General features: G+C 40.8%; 1 protein-coding gene across 2 annotated transcripts in view; it reads right to left on the bottom strand.

The window, feature by feature from the left end:
- Nucleotides 1-20,856, bottom strand: part of EXT2 (exostosin glycosyltransferase 2) — a 67,567-nt gene extending 46,711 nt beyond the window's left edge. For both annotated transcript variants that reach the window (XM_015864507.3, XM_085550238.1), the window contains exons 1-7: nucleotides 20,772-20,856; nucleotides 18,925-19,484; nucleotides 18,667-18,756; nucleotides 13,677-13,793; nucleotides 10,433-10,628; nucleotides 7,875-8,014; nucleotides 6,954-7,047 (exon numbers count right to left, since the gene is read on the bottom strand). In XM_015864507.3, the coding sequence (XP_015719993.1) occupies nucleotides 6,954-7,047; nucleotides 7,875-8,014; nucleotides 10,433-10,628; nucleotides 13,677-13,793; nucleotides 18,667-18,756; nucleotides 18,925-19,460 (1,173 nt within the window). In that variant the 5' untranslated portion in view covers nucleotides 19,461-19,484; nucleotides 20,772-20,856. The remainder of the gene's footprint in view (nucleotides 1-6,953; nucleotides 7,048-7,874; nucleotides 8,015-10,432; nucleotides 10,629-13,676; nucleotides 13,794-18,666; nucleotides 18,757-18,924; nucleotides 19,485-20,771) is intronic.
- Between the last annotated feature and the right edge of the window lie 4,700 nt (nucleotides 20,857-25,556).

The following is a 25,556-nucleotide window of genomic DNA, read 5'->3' as shown; positions in this document are numbered from 1 at the left end:
CTGAAGCTTAACAGCAATCTAACAAGAGGAAAGAACCAACCCTCAGACACAAGTTATACTGCTTGTCAGCCTAAGAGCATTACAACGTATTTCTAGCACAGTCCACTTTTTCAGTCCTAACAAAGATACACACATGGGCACCTAAGAAGCTGTTAGACATATCGGCACAACTTAGGAAGCCTAAAGGAAAAGGCATTTAAAGATTATCTGGCAGCAGGCTGCCTGTACAGAACATGCAAAGCCTTTGTAACTTAAAGCCAAACATTTCTACTGTGTTGCAAGATACATTTGATGTAGTCATTAAAACTGGATCCAGGACTTCTGAATTCCATTATAAACACTTCAGTTTGACCTTGGGAAAGCTATTTATATCTCTATCTACTCATTAGGAAAATGGATCCAACACAAAGTTATATTAACTATTAGCGTTTAAGAACTCAAATGCAAATACTACAGTAATACAGGGCATTTACACCATAAAAGACAACCTTATAACAGTCTGAATAATGAAGGAAAGGTTAAGCAGTGCAAGTAGATTTGATAAAGAAGTGTGATGTGGTATAGACTATGCAGAGGGAGAACAGAGAGTAGTAAGAATTACTACAACGCCAGGAGACAGGCTTAATCATCTGCTTTATGGGTATGACACAAACCACTCTTAATAACACACAATAACTTTCAAAAGAGGTACAAGCTTCTTCAATTTTTGGATCACCTGAGTTTTCTGTAGTATATCCAAGCTGTGTATAGCGATCTGCAAGGGGTAAGTACCTAAGACCCACTTTACAAAAACATAAAGTCGAATTCTTAAACAAACAAAGTCTTAAAATAGCCTTATTTTGCTTCTACAGTTCACGTTTAACCTTTTCTTGTTCAGAGGCTGCAAACCTAGATCCTAAGGCACCACAGCTACATCCCAGAAAGATTATTCAATAAGGTGCTGATGACTCTCAGTTTTCAGAGCTCTTTCTCAGAGATGCCATGAAGCCCACTCTGCAACAAAGCAAGATTAAAAGCAGTTTTCTTCATTCCAGAAAGCAGCAGCAGGAGAAACAATAGGAAAAATGTCTAAGATAAGAATACTTGCAACAGCAAGTGAAGGACAGGGGGGGAGCAATGAAAGTCTCATATACAAATGCCAAGGATTCTACAACTCCCTTGGTGACTCTGGCAGTAATCCAGGAAAAAGTTTTCTCTTTCCTTTGCTGTTTGCAGCAACAAATCTTTCCTCTGGAGGAGGGGTGAGAGGGCTGCAGCTAACTTCACTGCATCTGATAAGATGGCAAATTGTCCAGGTCTGACATTTATGGGGGACCTGGAGCTCCACTGAAGCACTCTGGGAGGATTAATGCAGGGTTAGCCTCTCCAATCACACTCCTTAAAATGCTACAAATGGGAGACAGATGAAAGTTCATTTAAATTTGATAATGATGAGTCTAAAGAACCCCAAGACAGAAGCTGTCCCCTGTCAGTGAAAGAGCTGCAGCTGGAAGCTGAGCATTTTCATTAAAAGAAGAGCTGTAAACCTAACTAAAATCGCAGAACTTCCAGTGCTCAGATACTGAAATGAGGTTCTGATTAATTGATTAAGAAGAACTAAATCCCACCTCCTTCTTGTGAGCTGCACCACCCACAAGAGAATTCTATCATCCATTTGCCTTAACTCTAACCAGGACTGTTTCAGTTGAAGAATGGGAAGTTTCACGCGCCTGCACTCATTGCTTGGAGCCAGCAGAAAGGCTCATATAGCTGTCAGCAAGCTGATAAGAGCTGAAATTACTCTGCAGAGCCCTCTTTAAAGAAGAGCCAAAGAAGCACATTAAATGAAAGGGAGGAGGGGTCAGAAAAGCCAGCCACTCATGTTGTCTTAACGTGGCACTAAAACAAGTCATTGATTTATGCATGTGTCTTCAGCTCTGCTTGACCTGGAGTCTGAAATTTTCTTTAGGTCAGGGCTGCGGGACATGGCATAGGCACTAGAAAAACGATAATAACTTGTCCAGATATTCTGACTGTGGGAACAAATGCTGCAAAATATATGTTTCCTAACTTTCATTTTATTATTATTTTATTTAAATTGCACTTTTATTTTTTTTAAAACTGAACTAACTGATCTTTTAATTGTCTACCCAGGCTGAAAAGACAAGAGATTGGAATCATCTAAACATACCTGACATTCACTGAAGTGGAGATACAGTTTTCAAAACAAAAGCACACTGAAAATCTGCAGAGGTTATTCCACAAGGCAACACAGAACCAAGGTCTCCTGCAAATGTGAGTCCTGAAGCTTTATCCTCTGCAATGTATTCAGCTGTTCCCACATTCTGACAGCAGTCTGCAGCAGGTACCATAGGAGCTCCCACATACAAGCATCCTGGGTGCAAGCCACCACCTTCCTACGTACTCTCTAACTGCCTTAAGTTTGCAACTCATGTCCTCTGGCTTAGGAAGTTACTACCTTTGAATTCATCTCTAGATTTCTTCACTCAACCCTCTAAGCTGATAAAAATCCTTCACTCATGAGATTTAATGTTTGGAAAATAATCTCCTTACCTGAAAACTGTTCTCCAAGAAAGAATGTCTAAATAAATGAAGGAATGACTCTTGTATTCCCAGCACTTGACTGCTTTCATATTCTGATCACATGCCTTAATGAGACTTTTTGTGTTAAAAGACTTCCAAGTATGCTGATATTCAATAAGGAAAACATTAATGAATCATCTGTATGGTGAGACATTCATCTCAGAAAAAGAAAGGGGAAAAGGTGCAGAGGATCAAATTTAAGGTGCGGAAAATTGTTATACAAGTCAAAGACATTTCTGTATCAATTACAGTAGTGAAATTTGTTTCTGTAGACTAATAGACATTCAAAGCAACATTAGAAATACTTTAGCTGTCAGGGAAACTATACAAGGCATGGCATAAGCAGACATCAGCCAAGTTTATTTTTGCCTTTTCTTTCCACCTGTGTCACTCCTGCTGTTCAGGTCAAAAAAATATCTGTTCTCATTCTCTATTATATACGTTTACAACATTCACTTCTATTTCTTATCACTTCACTTTTAGGACTTTGCTATTTAAGTGGGTGCTGCTTTGTGAAGCAGACTAAATGAAAGCATAAGAATGTAACGTCAAGTCTGCTAGGTCAGTAGCAGTGCAGCTGAGTTGCTCATCGACTTGCCTCTGGGCATTTCTGCCAGCATTTCAGATTCCATATGGAACTATTTGTGAGAGGGGGATGGTTCAAGGAAGCTTCAAAGCAAATGAGTATGACAACATTACTGTACAAAAGAGACAAGCCAGCAGTCCCAGAGATGGGCAGATTTCATCCAGTCTGCTATTAACTTCAGCAGCTCTTGAGCTGCTTGCAGTGAGGACTTACTTCTGATGCTCAATGCATTGGAGAACTAGAACATGTTAGCCTCCAGTTTCTAGGAAACCAGTTCAGGAATCATTAACAACAAAAGGTTCTGCAAGTTTGAACCATAAAAGCCTACATTAGCATGGCTCGTCTTCAGAGATTTCAACACAATCATGTATAATTGCAAGATCTCCCACATAGCGGGCTCCGTTCAAATCAATAAATGACACTTTCTCTTTTTTGGAACTGATACTACACACTGTCTTACAAAACAACTGAACAAATAAAGTTGTACTGTAGGAAATCACAGCCCAGGTCATACCAGCAGTACATCCTGGCAGGTCGGCAGGTAGCTCCAAATCTAAAGCACCTGCATTATATCCTTTTCACAACAGTAATGCCTGATGCTCATGGATCAGCGTAAAAAAGTGCAAGAAAATCTTTTCAAGTATAGGTTCTTACATACTGCAGTGGTTTATCTTAAAGTGTCTTCCTCTTTTCTTCAGCAAATGTATGGCTTAAAGTGCTTCCAAAACCAAAGCAAAAATACATAACACTTTACTCCCTAAAAGCAGTTGATCTATTTCAAGCTGGAAAAAAACCAAATATTTGTATATACCCTTAGCACCTGTCTCTTCAGAAGTCTCATTCCAACTATAAACTCCCCCTACTCCTAGCATCACTTACTTCATCTTTAGATTGTGAATCTTTATTCCTCTGTCCCTGTGCATTGTCACAGAAATGAAGTCAAGACACTGAAAAAAATTGCTTGGGTATTTTGACCAGTCAAAACGTCCTACAATTATTACTTTTTTCCCAAATCATTCAAATTGTAAGAGAGCAAGTAAGGCATGCAACTGCTCCCTACTGTGAGGCTGATGAGGAGGAAAGAAACAAATCTGTAGCACAGGTGGAATATTACTGCACATTTATCAATGAGGAAAAGCAATCAAGATATTGGTAGTCAGCACAATATCAGTCAGTAAGTAGATTTTCACCATATGAGATTTCTAGGACGTAGAACCATGTAACAGCAAGGGAATTTCACAGATACTTAAAATGAGATTCCACCTTGTAAATACTGCTGACAGGGCATGAAACATATGGATAACATGCTCAAGTATCCTCAGTATACAGTCAGAAACAAATCGAGGAAGACAAGAGGAAGACAGACCTCATAATTTCCTTGCAGTATTCTCAATACCAAAGCATAAAACTGTATTCCCAACTAAAGCACCAAGATGTGAGAGCAAGCTTTAGAGATACTCCTGATCTCCAGTGAACAGAATCAGTGTTTCCATTATATTCAGTGATATTTTGGATCCAATGACAGTGACTGACACAAACCACTTACAGTTCACAAAACTCTCTCCAGACACAGACCAGTACCCCTTTCCGTTTATTAAATATCTTCTATTTTAGTTTAATTTCAGGAGTTACTTATAATATGGATAATTTACTCGAACTAAAGTTGTTTAATTGGTTTGCTTCAAAGTATCTGAGAAATATATTGTGAATGTAAAGGGAAAAGTGAAAGAGAAAACACACAAACTAGTGGAGGTTCCTGATTTCATACTTTAAAATTACTGTTCAAACAGTCTATAATGTATACCACATTCTCTGTAGGAGAATATTATCTTGATATGATTATTTTATATTTGTCAAATGGACAAGAAAATCAATGTATGCTTTTAATGAACTATTTATGTCAGTTCTAAAGTTTTATCAGGCTGAACACTCCTGCACTAGTATTTTTATATTCACAGAAAAGCAAGAAAAATCAAGCAAAATAGTGTTTCTAGGAGTTGCAGTTATGAAGCTACTTCTGCATTCCACTGCAGCAAATCAATGCTGCCAATGGGCCCTACCATAATAGTTCATTTGTCTGTAGGGACTAAAGAGAAAGGAGACCCCTGATGGCTGACATGATATTTGCAGACTCTCTGAACAGAGAAGTCAAGCTTGCAAAAGATTTCAGGCAGGAAATATAACACTGGATTTGAAAGTAGTTTCTCCACACATATCCATTATTAATGTAACTACGCAATTTTTGCTTCTACCTAGTCAGTGCTAATTTACACTAGTATTACAGGCCACAGACTGAGAAACCACGTGTTGGGTCACTTTCTACAAAAAATCACACAGAAGACAACTTCATTACTGACGTGCAAAGCAATTTTAGAAACATCTCAAAAATCTGTGGAGAAAACTGAATACAGAAATCCCATGCACCTTTAAAAGTCATCTAAAATCAAGTGGTTTACTTTTTCCCCATGTACCCAGCACTTACTTATTCTTTGGCCTCAGTTCCTCATCAGAAAAACAGAATTCCCCTACCATTTAATGATAAATGTTTAGTACAATAAGGTGATGAGGATTACAGACTCCAGTTGTAAGTTTACAATACATGCTAACATCTTGCTTTATTCACCTCTGTCCCCATAATGTAATTTATATAGTACAGCCATCAATAGATTATGGTTGAATCCACAACCCAACATGTAATTTGAGCACAAAACTTTTCACACCATGAAAACCCTCACAGCGCCAATTCGGTTCAGATAGTGCTGACATGTATGAGCTCTTGAGTAAAAGGAACTGATGATGATGGTGTCCATAGAAGCAAAGTTCTGACAGTAACAAACAGAAATCAGCATCAGCTGGAGTGAGACAGTTTCTTTTGACTCCAACCATACAGATTTTAATCACAAGTTTGGATCTCTTCTTGTCAAATCACAAAATAAGTAAAATCTCCCTCTCACAGGAATCATCAATTTAGTTAAAATATTTTAAACATTTTTCATTTGATGTATCTCTCACATTCTGGAGAATTAAAATTTGCCTACAAGACAAAACTTCTCCTGGGACACACGTAAACTCAAACATTGTTGTTCAGACAATTTAAATACTATGTGGAAAAAACAAATATATGTTATAATTTCATCAAAAACACATTAATAAATGATAGTAGGCACTAAGTCTGCCTTCAGGCAGAGCTTTCAGCCCAGTGTGCACTAGGAAAGCAGAGTACACACAAGAAAGAAGTTTGTGAAAGTTTGGTTTGACTGGATTGGTAGGAACATGCATTCTCCACTCACTGTAAAGACTTTTATATGAAAAAGCAGGTTGTCAAAACATCAGTTTCATGTTTCAGATGTGCTGCAACACAGGATGGGGAGGCTTTGATCACTGTGGATACTGAGAATCCTATAGTATATTTCACAATAGCATGTAAATTAAAATAGGTTGGAGAAATTCCAATCTGAGTAACTGGATTCTGCCTACTCAAGTGTTCTTCTGCAATTGCAATCACATGCAGTATTCTTAACTTCCTGACCTAAAGGATAATGTAGTACTGCTCAACAGCTGCTGTTTAACAGATTTAGCTGCATCAGTGAAGGGTAAGAATAAAATATTAAAAAATAATGCTGAATACATATGCTTAGCATAAAGAAAGAAGGTAGAATATTCAAAATGTTAACATGAGAGAACATTCAATGCCTCAGCATCCAAACAAATTTCACAGTAATGCAGACATAAACCCACATTAACTGCAAATAAAGAATAACTTAAATACAGTTCATTATTTTACCTGTCTTTGCATCTCTTCAATCTGTCGTTGGGGAACACTTTGCAGAATACTGTACATTTCAGGCATTTTTTCTTCAGGGATGACCACAGAGGCCCTATAAGCAAACATCCAGAAAAACAAAGAGGTAAGATGAGAAAAATTACATTCTACATTAAAAGAGATCAGCAGCTTTTAACACAGAAACTTGTTTTACATTTACTATGATGTGCTCAGAAGATATCAGTAGAAATAAGCAGTATTCTCCTAGTGTAATTTATTATTCAGTAGCATCTCCCTCATGACCACAGTCAGCCTGCCCATAGATAACACCACAGAAGTCTATGGACTGATCTGCAAATCAAACTAGTAAATATGGAAGGGACAGAGACACAAAATTCCTGAAATCCCATCCCTGGACTGCCACTGGCTCGCTAACAACTTAGATCTTTCAGAGTGACAACTGATAGCACCTACAGTGCTATGCACACTAACTAGTAATTTTGTATGTATTATCCTAAGATCACATAACTGAACATTGTGTACATATGGAAAAATTACAGCAAACTCAGCTACAAAGTAATTATGCTTTTCAGTCTCAAATGAACTTAAGAATTATGATACAATATAATAAATTTGGCATTCAGATGATGTTACAATGCAGATCACTTATCACTGAATGCAAGCTTAAGACAACAAAGGAATTCTGGCTTAGAAAACATATCACTGGCTACAGGATAAACAAAAAGCTCAATCAGTTTTGCTTTACTCTCCTGTTTACAATACATAAATATACCAAGGGCCAAGACTACATCTATCTTATTTAGTATTCTATTCACTGTAACTACCAGTACATTGGACTTATCACAGTGATTTCACTCAAATCACTAAATGGAACAGATGCCTCTTAGTTGCAATTGGATGTACAGTAGTTTGGGTACAGACCTCTTCCAGTCCAGAACCTCGGAGAAAGGTAGAATGTAGGAGTCAGCAATAATGACTGGGACACAGCCAGCTTGAAGAACATCACTTAGTACAGCCTGTCCAAGGCGGGCTCCACGTAGAACAACACAGAATGTAGCTTCCTGTCAACAAATGGTACCCAACACAATGATGAGAAAAAAAAGAGCAGTGTTAGAGTTGAAGAAGGTATGTACATATATGCTCTTTAACTTGGGGGGGTACTCTCTCACTCTATTCAGTATTGCAGGACCCCAGACAGAGCAGCGCCTTCAGTTTTAGGCAATGCACTCCCAGAGAAAAGCAGCACGATTAATTATCTCAAGAGTGTGACCAACAAGACTCAACAAGAGTACTTATTCCAAAGGGGTACGAACGGGAGGAGGGTGGCTAAAGGGAGCTTTGAGGATAGAAATAGATTCCACAAAAAAGAATACTTTCAGTTTATTCATGCCCACAGCACACAGGATGAAAAACTATGAGTTGAAACTCCAGCAGAGAAGGTATCTTGGCTATGCTGCACTCATCCTGTAGATAAGGTCTTCAGTTTACTTCAGTGTTACTGAGGAACCTTTCTACAGATTCAAGATGGCCAAAAAAACATACTTGTAGAGTTCAGCTCTCTCTAAGAAAGAGAAATCAAAGTTGACACAGGGTCTTGCACAGATAAGAAAACATCTTTCCAGCTAGCATTCTGTGGCCTGAGGAAAAGGAGCCAGGAGGCACAGCAGGGTAGAAAAACATCAAAATGGAACTAGGAAATACAACAGGGTTTGCTGGATCTTCGCTCGTTTCCTAGTGCAATTGTGAAACTTGTGCTCATATTTGTAGAGAACTGAAGAGTCTGAGAATCTTGTCCAAGAGAAGACTGCAAACAGGAAGCATTAGCAATCCAGAAGCCCAAGAGCCTGACTAGTAGGAAATCTGTAAAGGCTGTGCTGGAAAGGATGAACAGGGATCAGTCCTCAGGCTTCCTCCTTCCCCCAATCCCAGACAGGAACAGAAGGAAAAGAAGGGTGGGTGAAATGGAGGGAGCAGAGAGAACAAACACATTTTAACCATTCAGTTGCTGGATCGCAGAGAAACAGGTGGAAGAAATCCTACTAGGGTCTGGGAGAAGGGGGGTGGGGAAGAAAAAAAGAGCCCAGATGTGGACACACATGCTCATCTGCCCAGATAACCATTTTTCCTGTCTAGACAAAGGTTACTATAAATACATCTCCTCACATCACCACTGTTATCAGCCAGACATTCCAAAGGGAGATGCAGAAATCTGCTAAGGAAAGTATTTTAACAATCTCTGCATGTGCCAGCTCTCTTCAGAGATATAAAATAATATGTAGCAAGATATAGATACAGATCCTCCGACTTGCTATCCTTGAGCTATCCAGTCAGTACTTAAAGAAATAAAGCAAAAAGATTTTTTTTCCTCCCCTTTTGACTGGAAGTTAAGGACTCATTGTGACCCCATTGCTCCTGCTCCCTCTCCCTCTCCCCCTCCTCCCCAAGGAATTTTAAACATATTTCCTTCAAAACATAACAGGAGGGGTGGAAACTTTGCCTTTCTTCAGCCTGTTTGTTATTTTATCATCATTTGTTGAAGTTCAAAGACAAATTATGTGCTGGTGGCCACAGACAGAGCACAGTGGCCTATGGCATAACTCACTTCACCACACCATATGCCAAAGCACCTCTATGCTAGAGAACTGCCAAGAGACCCAGGGGTCTGAGAACGCTATCTAGTTTTATCTTCACTGACACATCAAAAGGCCTCTGGAAGTTGGGCCAAGGCCATCAAACACATTTCACCTAGATGTTTTCATAGTTGCATGCTGACAAGTCTTCTAGCTCAGTCCATTGCGTTTATAGAGAGTATTTTGTAGGGTTTAACTACTAAGTTGCACACAAAAAATACAACCTGATGAACTCTCTTTATTTGTAGTGGTCTTTTTTCCCCCCCCTCCAAAAAAAAATAAAACTACACATAAGCTCTGAAAAGTTCATTTTAATCTGTAATGCAACTAACAAAGCAGGCCTCTATTCCAAACTCCACCTAACAAGGCCTGAACTATAATAAGTTAGAAATCAATTTGAAACTTATGCCTACTGAAGGTCACTTTACCAGTCATTCTGGAGATGTAGATTCTGAAGTTCTTCCCTAGTTTTAAAGCAATCAATTTTGCCCAACCTTCAAAATTTTCACCTCTCATTGCAGCTGGATTTTGTGGTATCTCTTTATCCTTTTTTAAGTTTACATCATGTATTCATGTACTACCCCAACCACCATGACCAACCCCATTAGGTTGTACATACTATATAAGCAGTATTTTCAGACTGCAGTGTAGCTCTCTAGATGAGCTGGAGTACACAGTTCTCCATTCTATTAAAAATTGGAATAAAGTTGGGATATAACATCCCAGCTAATCTAATGAACTGTGCATTTGCAGAACATTAAACGAAATTTCCTATCAGCATTAATTTAGCTCCACAGCTAAGACAGTCACCAAGGGGGGAAGAGAAATCTGCCGAAGAGACAGTCTTACCTGAAGCACTTGTGGATAATCAAAGATTTGATTGTTGTGACAGCGTTTGCGAACAGCAGGGACCCCGTCTGACAGATTTGTACATTTGTCAAGCAGCAGCACTGATTCCCCATTCTCAGCCTGAAGAGCTTCCAACTCAGACTGGTATTCTGGGTGCAGAGACATTTGAGATGACAGAATGAAATACCTGCGGGGACTGAAAAAACACAGCAAGTTTACTTGACAGCAATACAACTTGACTTCCAAGATGCTGAGCAACACATTTCCTTCCACTCTAGAAAAGTTGATCTCAAAGAATCACAGAATCACAGAATCATTCTGCTAAATGTGAACATAGTGCCAAAATCATATTTTCTGACAGTGCAGAAAAGGATGCAATATAATTAAATTTTTGATATTAAATGGCTTCATGATTTACAACATCAAATAAAATTATAATTGGAAAAAGTGCTTGTAAGAATAGGCACTTGCATCATAACCTTTTTTACAAATTGAAATTAGCATAATTTGTCTACATAATAAAACAGCTTGCTACTGAGGCTTAGTGTCTGCGTACTACTTCAAAGTAGGTAGGACACCACATGCTGCTTCTGCTTTCTCCTCCAGTATTATTTTTATATCAATTTTAATCGGAAAAAAAGATACTGAACTATCTAATCCTATTCACTCTTAAGTCCTACCACATCCCAAAAGCATGAATATTCAAGATGTATTTCAATAATGAATTATTTCACAGCTTATTTAGAACTGGAGGTAAAACATACAGGAACAGTCTCAAATTAGAAGCTCACACTTTAAAAAATGAATTTTGTTAATGCTGGAACATATCACATTGTACAAATGTTATGCTCATTTAGTCTTGATTTTTTTTAAAGTAGATTGGATAAGTCAAACTACTTCACTGCTTCCCATTCAAGGGAACACGCAGTGAGAGCCTGCCCTCACACAGCCAAAATAACGCAGGAAATAGGAGGCCTGCACTTAGGATTCCAATTCTGCTCCGCATGATACTATTTTTAATTTACAGCTTTGAAAACACACACAAACACACACTTTATAAAGTCAGACCTTTCCTGCTGCTCTTCTCACCCCTTTTACTTATTTTCCTGCTGGTCACTTCAGCGGATCCAATTAACAGATAACACTTGCATAGAATTTTTTTTAAAAGCACTCTTGTTCCTAAGCCTCCAGCTGCTACCATCTTGCTACCAACAGCTTTAGAGAATGGATATTTCTTGCAGAGTTGGATCTAAAATATTTCAAACTATCCAACTAAAAAGGGAAGTAAATCAAGAACTCTCAGTTTAACTCTATAAGAAGAAAAATAGGATTTGCCTTTAAAAAAGAAACCACCACCACACAGTAGTGATAATGGAGGTTTATGACCAGTGAAAAATTGCATGATGTTTAAAATCAAATTCTATCTTAAAACCATTGGCATCCTATGACATCCAAACCTAGTGATTAAATCATGTTACAAAAAAAAGTACATTGCAGATACCAGGAAATAACACTTTAATGTAATGGGATGTGATTATTTATCCCGATTAAATTTGAACTTGAGCTTTGCTTTCGTCACTGTCTTCCTGCATAAAGCAAAGAAGCCTGTGAACGTTTCAATTAGTAACGCTAAATGGCCACTAGATGGTACTCTGGAGACTACAGTTGGTTCCTCACAAAAAGTGTGCCTTTGAGAACACAAACCTCCCATCAAAAATGGGCTGACACAGCACTTAGTTAACTATATGAACAGTAACAGCATGATAGCATCTCTCTTTGTAACAGGTTCTCCACATGCTGAAGCTTATGATCATGTATGTACCACTCAGATAGAAATACAAAATATGCTCCCACTCTGCGTTGAGCCATAATAATACTTGAGATATATGAAGCATCAGTTAGGATTCAACCAGATGTCCCTATACACGCCATGTCCAGAAGTATTATAAGCAGGAGCATAAAGTGTGTGGGTAAAACAAACTTCTGCCATACAGCTTTGTCCTCTAACTGACTACTATTCCTTACCTGGAGCAGCCCAGAGCAATAACCCTTACCAGAGGAGATGACAACTGGAGCCAAGGCTCCAGCTTTTGTCTGTTATCAGCAGCACTCTTTCAATAACAGTTTTCAACTCTACTAAAGCCATATTCTTTGGAGGATGTTGTTAGAAGAAAGGCCCTAAAACTTCTGTGTTTCCAATCTTGATATTTACAATCAGTGAGAGCATGTCATTTACCCCACTGCCTTCAGTCCATTCAGCTTTTAAACAACAGCACAGGTAAGAACCTGCTACAGAAAAGTTTTCAGCTGCATAATTAAAAAGACTTAGTGAAATGCTTCTTTTGTCTTTGCGATAGTAATTTATTGCCATTACCTTGTTTTTAAGTATCTTAAATCATCTGAAGAGATAATTTACAAGGGAATTACTTTGAATTGCAGCCTTGCTTTACCTTAAGCTTTAAAAATAAACAAACTTTAACAACTATTTTTATTTTCTATAAGTTGAAAATATATTCTACTTATATTGAATTTAATGCTACTCAAAACACTGTTGTCCTGTTTCACAGTTCAGTTTCTGGAGTGGATCTCCAAGAAATACTGTCAGACTATCACCTACTACACTTTGGTTTATGAAGTGGGAAGACAGAATCATCCCTTCTGTATCCCCAGTTCATAGATAACCCACAACCTGATGGATTAGCCAACACTACTAACTTTGGAATCACCACGTATTTTAACAAGAAAAGCCATGCATGAGCACAACTCTTAAATAAATTGTCCTAGCCTGCCAAGAAGCTAGCAGATATGTTTGTATTTGATATGATTTTGTAATTTTTGCTATTGGTATTCCACATCATAACATCATGCAGAGCACAGAGAAGAAGAACTACATGTCCCAAAGGACCTCATGGTCAGAGAGGAAAATATGTCACAGAAGTGACACTCGTTCTCTCTCTCACTGCCTGGCAGCAGGTGTGGGTGTGCTTCCAAGCCGTGTGCCTTCCATTTCAAAGTAGGCTTCTCAGTCTTCGGAAATGCTCTGTTTGTATCCTTAAGCCCAGCTCCTATCTCCTTACCCCTTCCCCTTTTAACTTCCCATTTTTGGGACTAGGGGACCCATGGGCCTGCTGTCCCCTTGTCACAGAAATAGATTCATCTACATAACTCCATGACAGTATTTTATTGGCATCTGTATCACATTCAGGATTCAATAGACTTTGCCAATTCATTGGAATTGCTTTACCCTGGTCCTCTTTCTGGCAGATCCACTTCTGCAGACAAAGGGCTGTATACAGGAATACTGACATCGTAGCCTTGCCGGTAAGTCCACGTGGAAAAGCCTCCACCAGCTAGGAGAGCTCTGAAAAATACAAGAAAGAGACTGTAAACAGAGGATGTAAATCATTCAGACTCAGACCATGATTTACCGGTTATCATTACCGGAACAGCAATAACAGTTACTGAGATAACAGTTTTTCCCTCAACTTCTGTCAGTGGCATTTTTATGCAGTTTTTAGATTCACTTCAGCCTTCCTGATCTGGGCTTACTGCCAGACTGGATACAGTCATCAATGGAATGTTTGCAGTGGCATATGACCACTGAGGAAAGGACCATTTTGCATTCTTATAGGGAAATGGAATCCATTGCTGTCATTACAATCACCCTACATTTTTGCAAGCTTACATGCACTAAGTCCATTTTAATTTAAAGAAACACGTTCTTGATTATTTATATCAGTCATCATATTTCTCAGTGCCTGCCCAACAACAGTGCATAGCACAGATCTCAGAGAGTCTGACAAGCTGTATTTTGGGTACAAGTCCATATAAAATACAGTATTTTGGCAGCTTGTAACAACTCAGGACTTCTATGATAAATAAAATTTGTATTTTGTTTTCAAATAACTGCACAAACTTTTAAGTTTCTTTTTACCTATTACCAAAATAAATAAATAAATAAATAAATGCTATAAGCAGAACTCAATGAGAGCACAGTATGCTATGAATCCAATCTCTAAGAGTAGAGGCAGCTTGGGACACTGTGCTAGAATGTGTGGGAATAACCAAGGATGGATAAATTAAGATATATTTTAACTCCTCAGTGAGATGACTCTGTCTGTGGACTCTCCTAAATGGGACAACCTTTCATAACATAGAGAAAGAGTTTTAAGTAACAGAAGAGAATCATGCGATCATGCGTGCAGAAGAAAGCAATGCACCATTCACGGTGCCAGAAGAAACCAGTATATTATTATCTCTTTTCCCAAATCTAGCTTCTTTGAACAAACGATTGGAGGCCAACAGCTTTCCAGTTACATTTCATCCCTGGTGACCAGGTGGCACGCTATACACATCATCTGCTTCCAAAAGGTGCTTTCATTCAGCTTCTTTAGTGAGACTTCTGAAAAGGCTGATTATACTTTTAGCTCTTTGTTAGCAACAGCAGGGTGAGCTATCCTCAAAGTTGCCTTAGAGATACTGTGTTTGCCCTAATTACCACTTAAAGAAATTTGCAGAAACCTGTCCCCAGGCAAAGAAACAGAACACAAATACAGCATTTCTCTAGGCACCATGGAAAAGGGCTTGAGGAATTGTACCCATTGCAGCAGCTTACAATCACAGCCAGCAGCTTTATCACAACCTTGCCCACTGTCATAGTTCAGACTGGAGCAGGCAGGTCTCATCAGTAACATGAGAAGAACATCATTATGAGAACAAATGAGATACTGAAAACACATTGGGTGAAGTAGTTGTCAGCTATCACTGAATTAAATGCTTAGTATAGTGTTCCAAGCAGTTTTTCTACTGCTCTTACACAACAGACTATGATTTTACCTAGTTATCATCCATGACTATTTATATTTTCCCCTCAGAACTCATCAACCTCATTAAACAGCTGCATGTTCTGCGTCTTCTAACACCTTCAAGGTGTTCTGCAAGATACTTCCCTTCCTGCTTTAAACTGTAGCACAGTTTTTTAGCATTCCCATATCCCATTTTGGTACAAATAAGGCTTCACTAAACATCATTTAAGAAGCTCTTAGGAAACCATAGACTCTGGATTAGAGATGTATTTCAGTTCAGTGACAATTACAAACTCAAACACTTGCCTTCCACTGCTCTTCACTCAGAACACAAACCACTTGTAGACACAAACTATTTGTAGAAGCAGAAATCAACTTGGGAGCAGGATGATAAATCAAGGACGTGTTGAGTGAGAATTTATGATCCAAGTGCTTATTTGGGATTCCTTTCCAGTGCCTCCCTTTTGGTGACATATATGCGTTATGTGTATATTATGAGCAGCTCTCACCCTTGAAGCTACATGCTCCAGGGCTTATCCATCAACTCAACTGCCAGGCAGGAGAAAAACTGGCTTAGGCATTTCTGTTCTTGCATTTTACAACCTCTTCTTTTTATAACCCCCTAATTGGGAAACTACAACCAGATTGTTTTAATTGGATCCGGTGAAAACATGACAGCACCTCATCAGCCTTGAGAAAGCAGGTGTGTCATACAGACATTTACTTAAATAAACCCGCAGGGAACCAACACCAGCTAAATAACTCCTCTCAGATTTTCATTCTATGTTGCAGTGAGGGAAAAGAGATATTAACTCCTAATATACTCAAGGTGAATAACCTTTAAATAGCACTAACCAACAAGCCTGTTTCAGAGCAACTTTTCACCACTTCCCAGATACTGATCCTGCTTGCTCTCCAGGAAGTGCCCCAACTGCTCGGCACTCTTGTTTCTGCCCAGCTGCCAACATCATCAGTTTACTGCCAGATCTCACAAGTCACTGAATCCCAATTCGTCAGCTGAAGCAGAATGAAAAGGTATCATCATCCCTACATTCAATTCTACAGCTACAGAGTGGGTCAGAAAAAGAAGCCTCTTCATCCACACTACTGTATTAGATTTAATAACACTTATTAACAAATAAAGAAATTACCTTTCATACTTTATGGCAAGAGATTACACACATTACAGCAGCTCATATCAGCAACATAGCCTCCACACCCTAAAGGCAGACTTGCATTGTTGAAATTATGGAATAAAGTGCTTTTATTTGTCTCTGAGAAATCAGATTTAAAGATTTAATAAACAAACAACATCTCAGTGAGGTAGTTTAGCTAAAGATCTTTACTTATGTAAAAATAATATATAAATTAATTCCCTTCTGGGCAAAAGGTCTTACTTTACCTGGATTCATATTCTGCAGCAAATCAGCAGAACACGATTCTATTATATCCATGATCCATTACTGCTCAACTAGGCATGAGAAGGTGGCCACGCTCTCTGAGCAAACTTCACAAACACTACCTGCGTATTTCACCAGTTGCCCATAAAATCTTACACAGTCCTTAAGGAGCTATACCTGTAAAGTTCAGACCTGTCATTCAAAATCCATCAGACTCTGCCAGTCTGCCTCTGACACTTATTTCAGCCTCACAACCCACAGCACCATGAACAACACTGATATACACTTTGTGAACTACCCATTCTGTACATTGTGGACGTACTCAGATGAAGAAGGCATGCTTAGTTCTCCTGTTCTGTTAGATATAAGACCTCCAGAGGTCTCCAAAACCATACTGCAACCATGCAACAGCACTTAGGCCCTTCCAGGACTAGGTCCTCACAAGTCACTTTGTCACAGATCACTTATTTCCACACCCGTGGCCAGGATCTGCGCTACACTTAGTACTGTCTGGTAGCTGGCTGCCTACAAAAAGGTATCTCCACCTTTTCTCAAACACTGTTTCCTCTCTACTGTATTAGAACTAGTGGTTGTGCAGCTGCAGAACAAGCTGGCTCAGCAAGCCATGGCAACTGCTGTTCCAGGAAAACAAAAAGGTTGGTTTGTTTGTTAAGTTAAAATGACATAACTTCTTGTGGTAGCATGGGAGACACTTAGAGAAAACATCTACCAAAATAATACATTTCCTGCACACTAAGCTAGGGTCAAACATAAATGGGCATTTGACACAGTTTTAACCATGCCATGCAGTAAACCTCCAGCATTCAAGAAAAAGTCTGCTTTTTCTATGGACACAGGCATACACATATAGTCCAAGAACAGCTCACTGTGCTGAGAAGAGCACTGTTAAATGAAAACGCTTGTTAAGAAATACAAATCTTAAGAGCTTTGTAGGAACAGATTTACAGGCTTGGTTACATAAGAACGGAGCTTGGCTGCCCTCTTCAGGATAATCCACATCCATATAACGTATTTCATAAACTAACAAAAACTAAGAAATCACAATCAGTGATGCAATTACAAAGAGTAAACATAGTCTTCAAAGATGTCCCCTCCCCCCCCCCCCCCCAAAAAAAAAAAAGCCAACAACCAAATGTGTGTCTTCCAGCATCGAAGGATAATGTTTTAAATCAACTTTGGTGCAAAGAAATCAAGATACACTCCACACCCAACATTCTTAGTTACAATTCCATATCTCAGGGAAGATTCTGTTGACAAAACATTCAGCAGAAGGCGGCTAACCTTGATTTTCAAGGGAAGAACTGGTTACATGGGATCCAAACCAGCAAAGCTTATCCAGTAGAAACATATTCAGTAACAGCTTCTAAGCTAATGAAGTTTCTCTTATTCCAATTTGCTTTGCCTTACAACTTCCTTTTCTCCTCCAAAAGTAAACTGTGCTGCAAGTGAAAATTAAGCTCAGGAGCCTTTTAAGCTCCTGGCAGATATCTGAAAAAGACAGAACAACTATGAGCAATTGCCCAATTACCAGTACAGTATAACTGTTGAGATAACAAACATTGATGAAAATCAACACAGTTTTAGTTTTGCCAAGTAGAACACCTGTTTTAAAACATCCCATGTAAATGTTCTGGCTTGTATCGGAAAGTTGAAGTTAGGAGCAATCTTTGGATTTCTACTTTGCATCAAGTGAGACATTCTGTAAATACGTCAGGTTTTGTAACGCGATATATGAGCCTAACCTGAAAATTTTCCACCCTTACAGCAAGCACAAGAGCTAGGACAAACAAATGCTACAGATCACATTCCATGTAAAATTAAGAATGGGAATAAACTGTTGGAGCAAACATTTGACCTGTACAAGACAGGGACTTCTCTGCTCCCCTTGACAAAGCCATATTCCAGCTTTGTAAAGGTGAAGGAGCTATCAGCTACAGTTCTGAACTTGCTGCTTCTCCAAAGGCATTTAAATAGAGATCTATGCATTCAAACCCAGTAAAACTCATACCTATCTCTAGGAACATCCAGTGCAGTGTTATAATCCGGTGGCCCTCCAGGCAACATATTGAAGAGCAAGTGATTTGTGCCTCGATCCCATCTAAAGCAAAAGAAAAAAGAGACAACCATTATAAAGATATTCTCTCTAAACAGATGATAAGGTCTGTCCAAGACTAGCTCTAGCACTGACTCACTGCATCCTCCCCTCCAGCATAATTTTATTCCACTTGAGTTGTGCAGAGTCCTTTGTGGAGGTTTCAGCAAGTACCTGGATAGCTGTGCCAAAGCCTGAGCTGTCTCCTTGATACGGAGCGTGTTCTGGTTGAGGACATCTATGGATGGTACAAAAAGGCAGGCTCGGTTGACATCATCAGTGTAGTATTCACTATCAGAGATGGCAGTCAGTAGCTCATTGTATTCCCTGGAAATAGTATTGCTCACTGACGTCCCATATTCATCCACATACTTTTTCAGTGAGTAGATGTATACTTTGATTTTGTTTTTGGGATTAAAGCCACATCGATAGACATCAAAGCAGGTGTGCATTCGGCAGCTGAGGTCTCCCCGCTCAGGAATGGGACTGTCAGCAGGAAGTTTGACCACAGGCACATCATGGACACTGCGTTTTTCAACAGTCCAGTCACTGGACGACTCGATGGAGTGAGGCCAGAACTGGAACACTCCTGTGGCAATTAGGCCAAGCAGAACTATGGAAAAGAGAGTGATGTAGTAAATGCGATGCTTGGTTTTCATTCTTGGGATGAGGGCCGGACCCCGGGTGTTATATTTGGCTGACGCACACATAATGGAATCAATTATCTCTTGTCTCTGCAAATTAGAAAGAGAGAGTTTTAATGCTGAGCTCTGGAGGAGACACAAAGTTATCACCGCGCAGAGAAACACTTCGTTAACCCATTCAAGACAAGTTCTTTGCCTCAGCAGATTTACAGTAGAACTCCTTCAAAGCTCCTCTGGAACATAAGATGCCAGTGGTTATACATTGTAGCTGCCACTTGCCAATGACTACATCAAACCCATCTGCAGCTGAGAGTCTCCACAGGTGGCACAATTCCCAGCTTAATGGTGAGCGAAGAGACACAATGTGGATACCACGTAACAAGGAAAACCTGGCTTCAGGATACTGTTTCAAACACCGAGTGACCTTCAAATCAAATTACATACCTTTGACAAGAAAAATGCCAAAGAAAATCTAGACAGAAAAAGGAAACAGTTCGTTGGCTTTGACAATATGTTTGAGGGGGGAGGGTGGGAGAAAGAGTTCTATGAGTTGCAACTGCAACCATATCAACCATATGAAGAAAAGAACAGTTCACTGTAGTCCAAGTAACACTGTTTAGCAATTAATACGATGTATTATAAAGTGTCACAAACACAGTCACATCAGTACTACCGTTGCTGACTGTTCTTTAAGCTTTTACATGCAGAATCACAGCTTCACCTATGTCGCTGAAAGATCAGCAACTCGCAGCACACTGAAAGCTGATCAGGTCATCTGCTCCAGCTTCCACATTAAGTAAAAATCCATGGCTCCAAGCTGCATGGTGCACAGGTGGTATGTTCTCATGCTTGAAGAACAATGCAGGTGATCTAATTATATGTTCAGGACAAACATGGGACACTTGACAGAAAGGAAGGTCTCACGATCAACTGTACATCAGATAAGAAATATGAATTTAAAAAGTACCACTAAGGCATAAATAGCCTTAATAAAATCAGCTGATGCTGATCTGGCAGCTGTTGACAAAAGGCTGTCAGGACAGGGTAAGTGAACCACGAAGCAGCAGTTCAAGCCTACCGTACAACATAACATCCATGCGACTCCCACTGCGATGAGCTTCACAACCAAAAGCTTTCCGTCTGCTTCTGACTGCTATCCCGTTATTCCACCCTCGCTGTAGCGCTCTCATTACCACCAACGCCGTCACCCGACGGAGCGCTGGGCCTGACCCTCGGTACAGACCCTTCCTCTCCCCGGGGCCGCACCACCCGACCCCAGCTCCGCGGCACCCCCGCTGCTCTTCTCCCATCCGCGGGTCGGATACGCGGGCGGAGTAAGGCAGGACGGTGCAGGCCGTGCCGCCGGCCCCGACTCACCTCTACCCACGGTCCCTCGGGTGCTCCCCGCCGGCCGCCCCTCCTGGCCGGGCACCGGGCACGCCGCCCGTCGCTCCCCGGGCCTGCGCCGTAGTTGCGCAGGCGCACGGCCGCCTCCAACTTTGCGCAAGAGATGCGCCACCCGGACCTGAGACTGTGAGATCGCCCCTCTGTGTTGGGAGGGAGTCACTGCAGCGGCACTGCGGGTTGGAATGCGGTTCGTGAGGGTTTGATAGCCAAGCACTGCCGCCTCCAGCTGTCAGCTCTTCCCCGCACCTTGTCCAGAAGCGTATCATGCTTCTTCCTCAGGTATCTTGCAGAGGAAGGCCTGTATAGGAAAATGGGTAGAACAAAAAGCACACAAACCCCTTTCCTAAGGGGAACCGTGAGCCAGCTCCTCTCCTGGCAGGGCAGGATAAATCCTTGGCACAAAACACTGTGCCAGAACCACACACACTGGTGTCATGCCAAAAAATAGGTGTCAGTGATCCGCTCCTTTGCCAAAAATGTGATCCTATGTACCTTCACATGGCCCTCTTTGAAATCCTGTCACCCCAGTGCCCTGGGGACAGCCCCTGGCTGCAAAGCCACAGTGCAGAATCACCTCCATGCTTTCCCCTCACCCCTGGTGCAGTTTGCTGGGGCACTTTGCCCATCCATTCAAAATGGTAGCCCTGCAGCACCTGCTGCATCCCACATATGTGCCTGCATGCTGCCAGCCCCCCAGGCCCTGTGCTACAGTCCATTGCTCCCTGTGCCAGGAGACACCCAGATAGGCAAGGAGGCTTCAGCTCTATAGGAAAATTTGGGTGGTAGTGCCATTTTATTGAGAGCTTAGACTGAACAGAATGCAAGCAGCATCAGCCTTTTCTTCTATCCAAACAGCGAGAAAAAGTGGAGGACATTGTCTGTCTGGGTACTACCTCAGGGAGCCTATTTGTATGCTGGTGATGCAGCTCAGCCAGACAAGTCTGCAGCAAGATGCTATTTTTAGACTCTCAGTTGCCATTTATAGCTGGTAAAAGTATTCATCAGCATCTGGGTATCAGGCTATCAATTGTTATAAATGTAGAAGAGAGATGGGATACTTTACCTCACTTGCTTTGCCCTTTAATGTCTCACCTTATCTGACCCTCCTGAGGTCACGTGGGGACTTGTTGCTGAGTACTTTGTCACCATGCCATACACTCACCGTCTGTCACACACAGCCCCACAGATTTTCTGCTAGGACAGAAATAAATGGCCACAGAGCCTTCCATGCTGGGTCCCCACTCACTCAAAGCAGCTGCAGGAGAGGCTGCGAGGTATCTGGTGCAGCCAGTGCTGGAAGCAGCACGTTCTGAAAAATCCTTTACAATAAAATGTTGTTCTAGGAGGGAAATATGAAAATCAGTGGCTAGGGAACATCTTTTCCATCTTTACTTTCAGCCTATGGCATAGGACAAGTCACAGCTTATACTTCACTTCTGAAACACTTGCTAACGGCTACAACCAGCAATCAAGGTACTGGAATGAATGAAGCAATTTGGTTCTGGCATAAGAGAAAGCAGGATTTTGTACCAGCCAGAGCATTGTCCTTCAGCTTATGTCACAACTGAACAATGCACTCAGTCATGGCACTCAGCTGATACGTGGGCTGAGCAATATCTGCATCCAGCATCCGTCCTCACAGCTGCAGCCTCCTGAGCCATTGCACACCTCTGATGGGGCTGCACTGTGCCTGGTAGTGCTGGGCAGCTCGTAACCTGCCAGCCTCTGTGACCTGAGATCCAGTGCTGCCTTCCCAAGCCAAAAGGAAAAGGAAATGTGAAGAGACTCCAGCAGTCTGCTGCTACAGCTCCCGCAGCAGGATGCGAGCTGTGAGGAGATTCGTTTGAGCAAGCATTCCCTGCAAAGAAACCCTGCTGTGACAGAAGCGCATGGGTAGGGATGCTCTCCGTGTGCTTCCCTGTCCCCAGAGCCCCGAGGTGTCACGCTGTGTGGAGGCATTCATGCTTCACCAAGCAAGCACTCCCCGCACCGCACTGCCTGCGTGCTCACACCTCACTGACCGGCAGCGCCGAGGGGATGGGGCTGCTAAAAACAGCATTTCCTCGCGGTGTTTTTCCAGACTATTTTTGATTCCCCATTTTGATAAGGTCGACTGGCTCACTGCTAAAAATAACCAGTCCTGGCAAAGTGAGGACAAAAGGCAGAGTATTTATAACCACCTCCAAGTAAAGTGCATTTGTCACTGGCCAGTTGCTAGCATTTTATGTAAGCTGGTAATAAATACAGAATTAATTGGAGTGAAGAACGAGTGCACCTTGCTCCTCCAAGCTTCTCCAACAGGATACGTGTGGGTTTTTTGTACATAACCTCGTAGGCTGCCTTGTGTGATCTGAATTGCTTTGGAAAAAATAATCCAAACCAATCCTCACTTAGAGGAGCCTCTCCCACTAAAATGGCCGCAGGTGTAAAAGCAGCTCTATTTGTTTGCATGCCTGATACTTCAGATGCAGATATGGCTGGGGTGGAATTCACACAGCTTACTCCATGAACAAGGTTTTTTTTAATTATCTTTCCAATGAAATGTAATCTTGCCAATGGCAGAAAGGCATAAGTATGCAGGAAATTACCTCCTCTAACTGGAAAATTCTAAACATCCCTGTGAAATATATGTGCTGTGAGGAGGGGCTGGAACTGCTCCTGGCAAAGACCAGAAACCATCCAGCATCCTCTCTTTGTTCACATGAATGGGAACAGAAAAGCAGAAATTACAGGCAAAGGCAATATTATCACTTATTAAAATTACAGTGGATATATACGGTGGAGGCTTATACTCCATGTGTTATACTCAACTTGATGGTCTTTCATATTTCATATGAAATATTGCTTTATTTATTGATTTATTTTAATGTAGCTCTGAGCAGCTTTATCATTTCAGATGCTGGTCTGTTTGCCTATTGCTTGCCAAACTGGATAAAGAAACGCAGGGGGCACTCAGAGCTTATTCATTTCTCTGTGTATTTATTTATTTACTTCTGCCACACAGAAAACAAAGAAAAAGCCTGTTAATGATGCTAAGGAGCAATAGTGTACACAGCACACATCTGGCAGGGAGGCAGCAGAGTGAAGGAAACAGTGACCAAGGAGCTCTTGCACAGAAGAGCCCTGCTGCAGCTCCCTGGAGCAGCAGCCATCTTGGCAGGGCATTCAAGTAGCAAGCAGCAGCCAGCCATTGGAATGACTGAAACAACTATTCTAATAGTATGCTCCCAATGCCACATTTCTCTACCCTCACTTCTGGTTATATTCTGAGTTTCCATCACCAAGCTAACTTTGCCCAGTGGGGAGTTCTTCAGGAAGTTAAAGCTGAAAAAAACACGAAAAACAGTCCAGGCATCAAAATATTCATCTCCTTGCTAATTCTAGTTGCCATAAGCTCAGGTGGAAGTGACTTTGCACCACAGTATTGTAGCTTCTGTTGAAAATGTATTGCAGCCTCTGCACTGCAGAAAGGTGTGTTTTACTGGTCTTTTCCACATGGACAGTACAAAAAGTCCACTTTTTGAACAGTAAAACTCTACATCGAAGTGAACGCTGGATAGCAATATACTGCAACCATTGGGATGGGTAAAAAGTCTAATGAAAAGAAAGACAAGGGCAATTAATAGCTTGAATTTGTCCTAAGAGTCCTCTAAAATGCAGTTTCAGTGAATGGCTGTAGAGGCTTGCTTTGTCACTTCAAAGAGCTGTCTCACTTTATTTTTGTTGCTCAGATACTCCATGGGATAAACAAGTGGGCAAGTCATTAAGTCCATTTGCATTTTGGCTCCATGTTTCACCTCCCACTCATGTAAGGAAAGCTGTCGTGTGCTGTATCTTTCTCTGTAAACAGTCAAGTGCAAATGCAAAATAAATGATGATAACCTTAGAGTGTGCTTAGAACTATTTTACATGGAAATGTAACAAACTACTAAGCAAATACATTGCTTCCATCTATCCTCTACCCTTGTCTCCCCTCACTGCTGTCTGAGATGGAGCAGTCCTTCTGTCCACAGCACTGCCTGCTCCTCAGCCCCTGCTCCTCACTTTCCCCGAAGTTCTCCACAGATAAATCACCAAACTGCAGCTGCAGTACTTATCTGCTACCTATGCTGTGGTAATTCTAATTATGATATAGACACACACTTTTGTCACTCATTACGTGTCTTTCTGCCCAAATGTACAACGCCCAAGAACAAAATCAACAGAACCATAGAACAGCTGATCACTGATATTCTACCATGCAAAATAACTGTTAAAAGAAAGCTCTTTTTCTTGAAGACTGGACCAAAGAATAACCTAAATTATTTTTAGTCTGAATTTTATCTTTCACCTCTCTAACTCATTATATTCAGACTCCATAACGCTACCAAGATATAATTTGGTACTGCCAAATCACAGGAGGAGAGTGGTGCACTAACATTCACCTTTCATGGACCATTTCCTTTAACTCTAGATTAATAAGTATGCAGAAAAAAAACCCCAAAACAGTTCAACTTCCTTTAAGATATCAATAAATGTAACATTCTGCATCTGAGAAAGAAGCTTTCCAACAAAAGTACTTTGTCACCATGATACAGTGTCTTTCAAAATGGAAAAGAGAGGAAGAACAGGAGACCAGAGAACACAGTTTAGTCAAGAAAACTGCTTTGCCTATTGATAGACTTAGTTGTTCAGGTAACAGTGGAAGGTGCCACCTTGAAAACCTGTGAGCATAAAGTAGGTACATTCAGCACAGTGGTACAAGGAACATTCTCA

Source organism: Coturnix japonica, chromosome 5 (assembly GCF_054131305.1).
Source record: "Coturnix japonica strain WE chromosome 5, WE-NBRP24, whole genome shotgun sequence".
Classification (NCBI taxonomy): Eukaryota; Metazoa; Chordata; class Aves; order Galliformes; family Phasianidae; genus Coturnix; species Coturnix japonica.
Note: the sequence above shows the minus strand (reverse complement) of the source record. Positions and strands in the feature narration are given on the sequence as shown.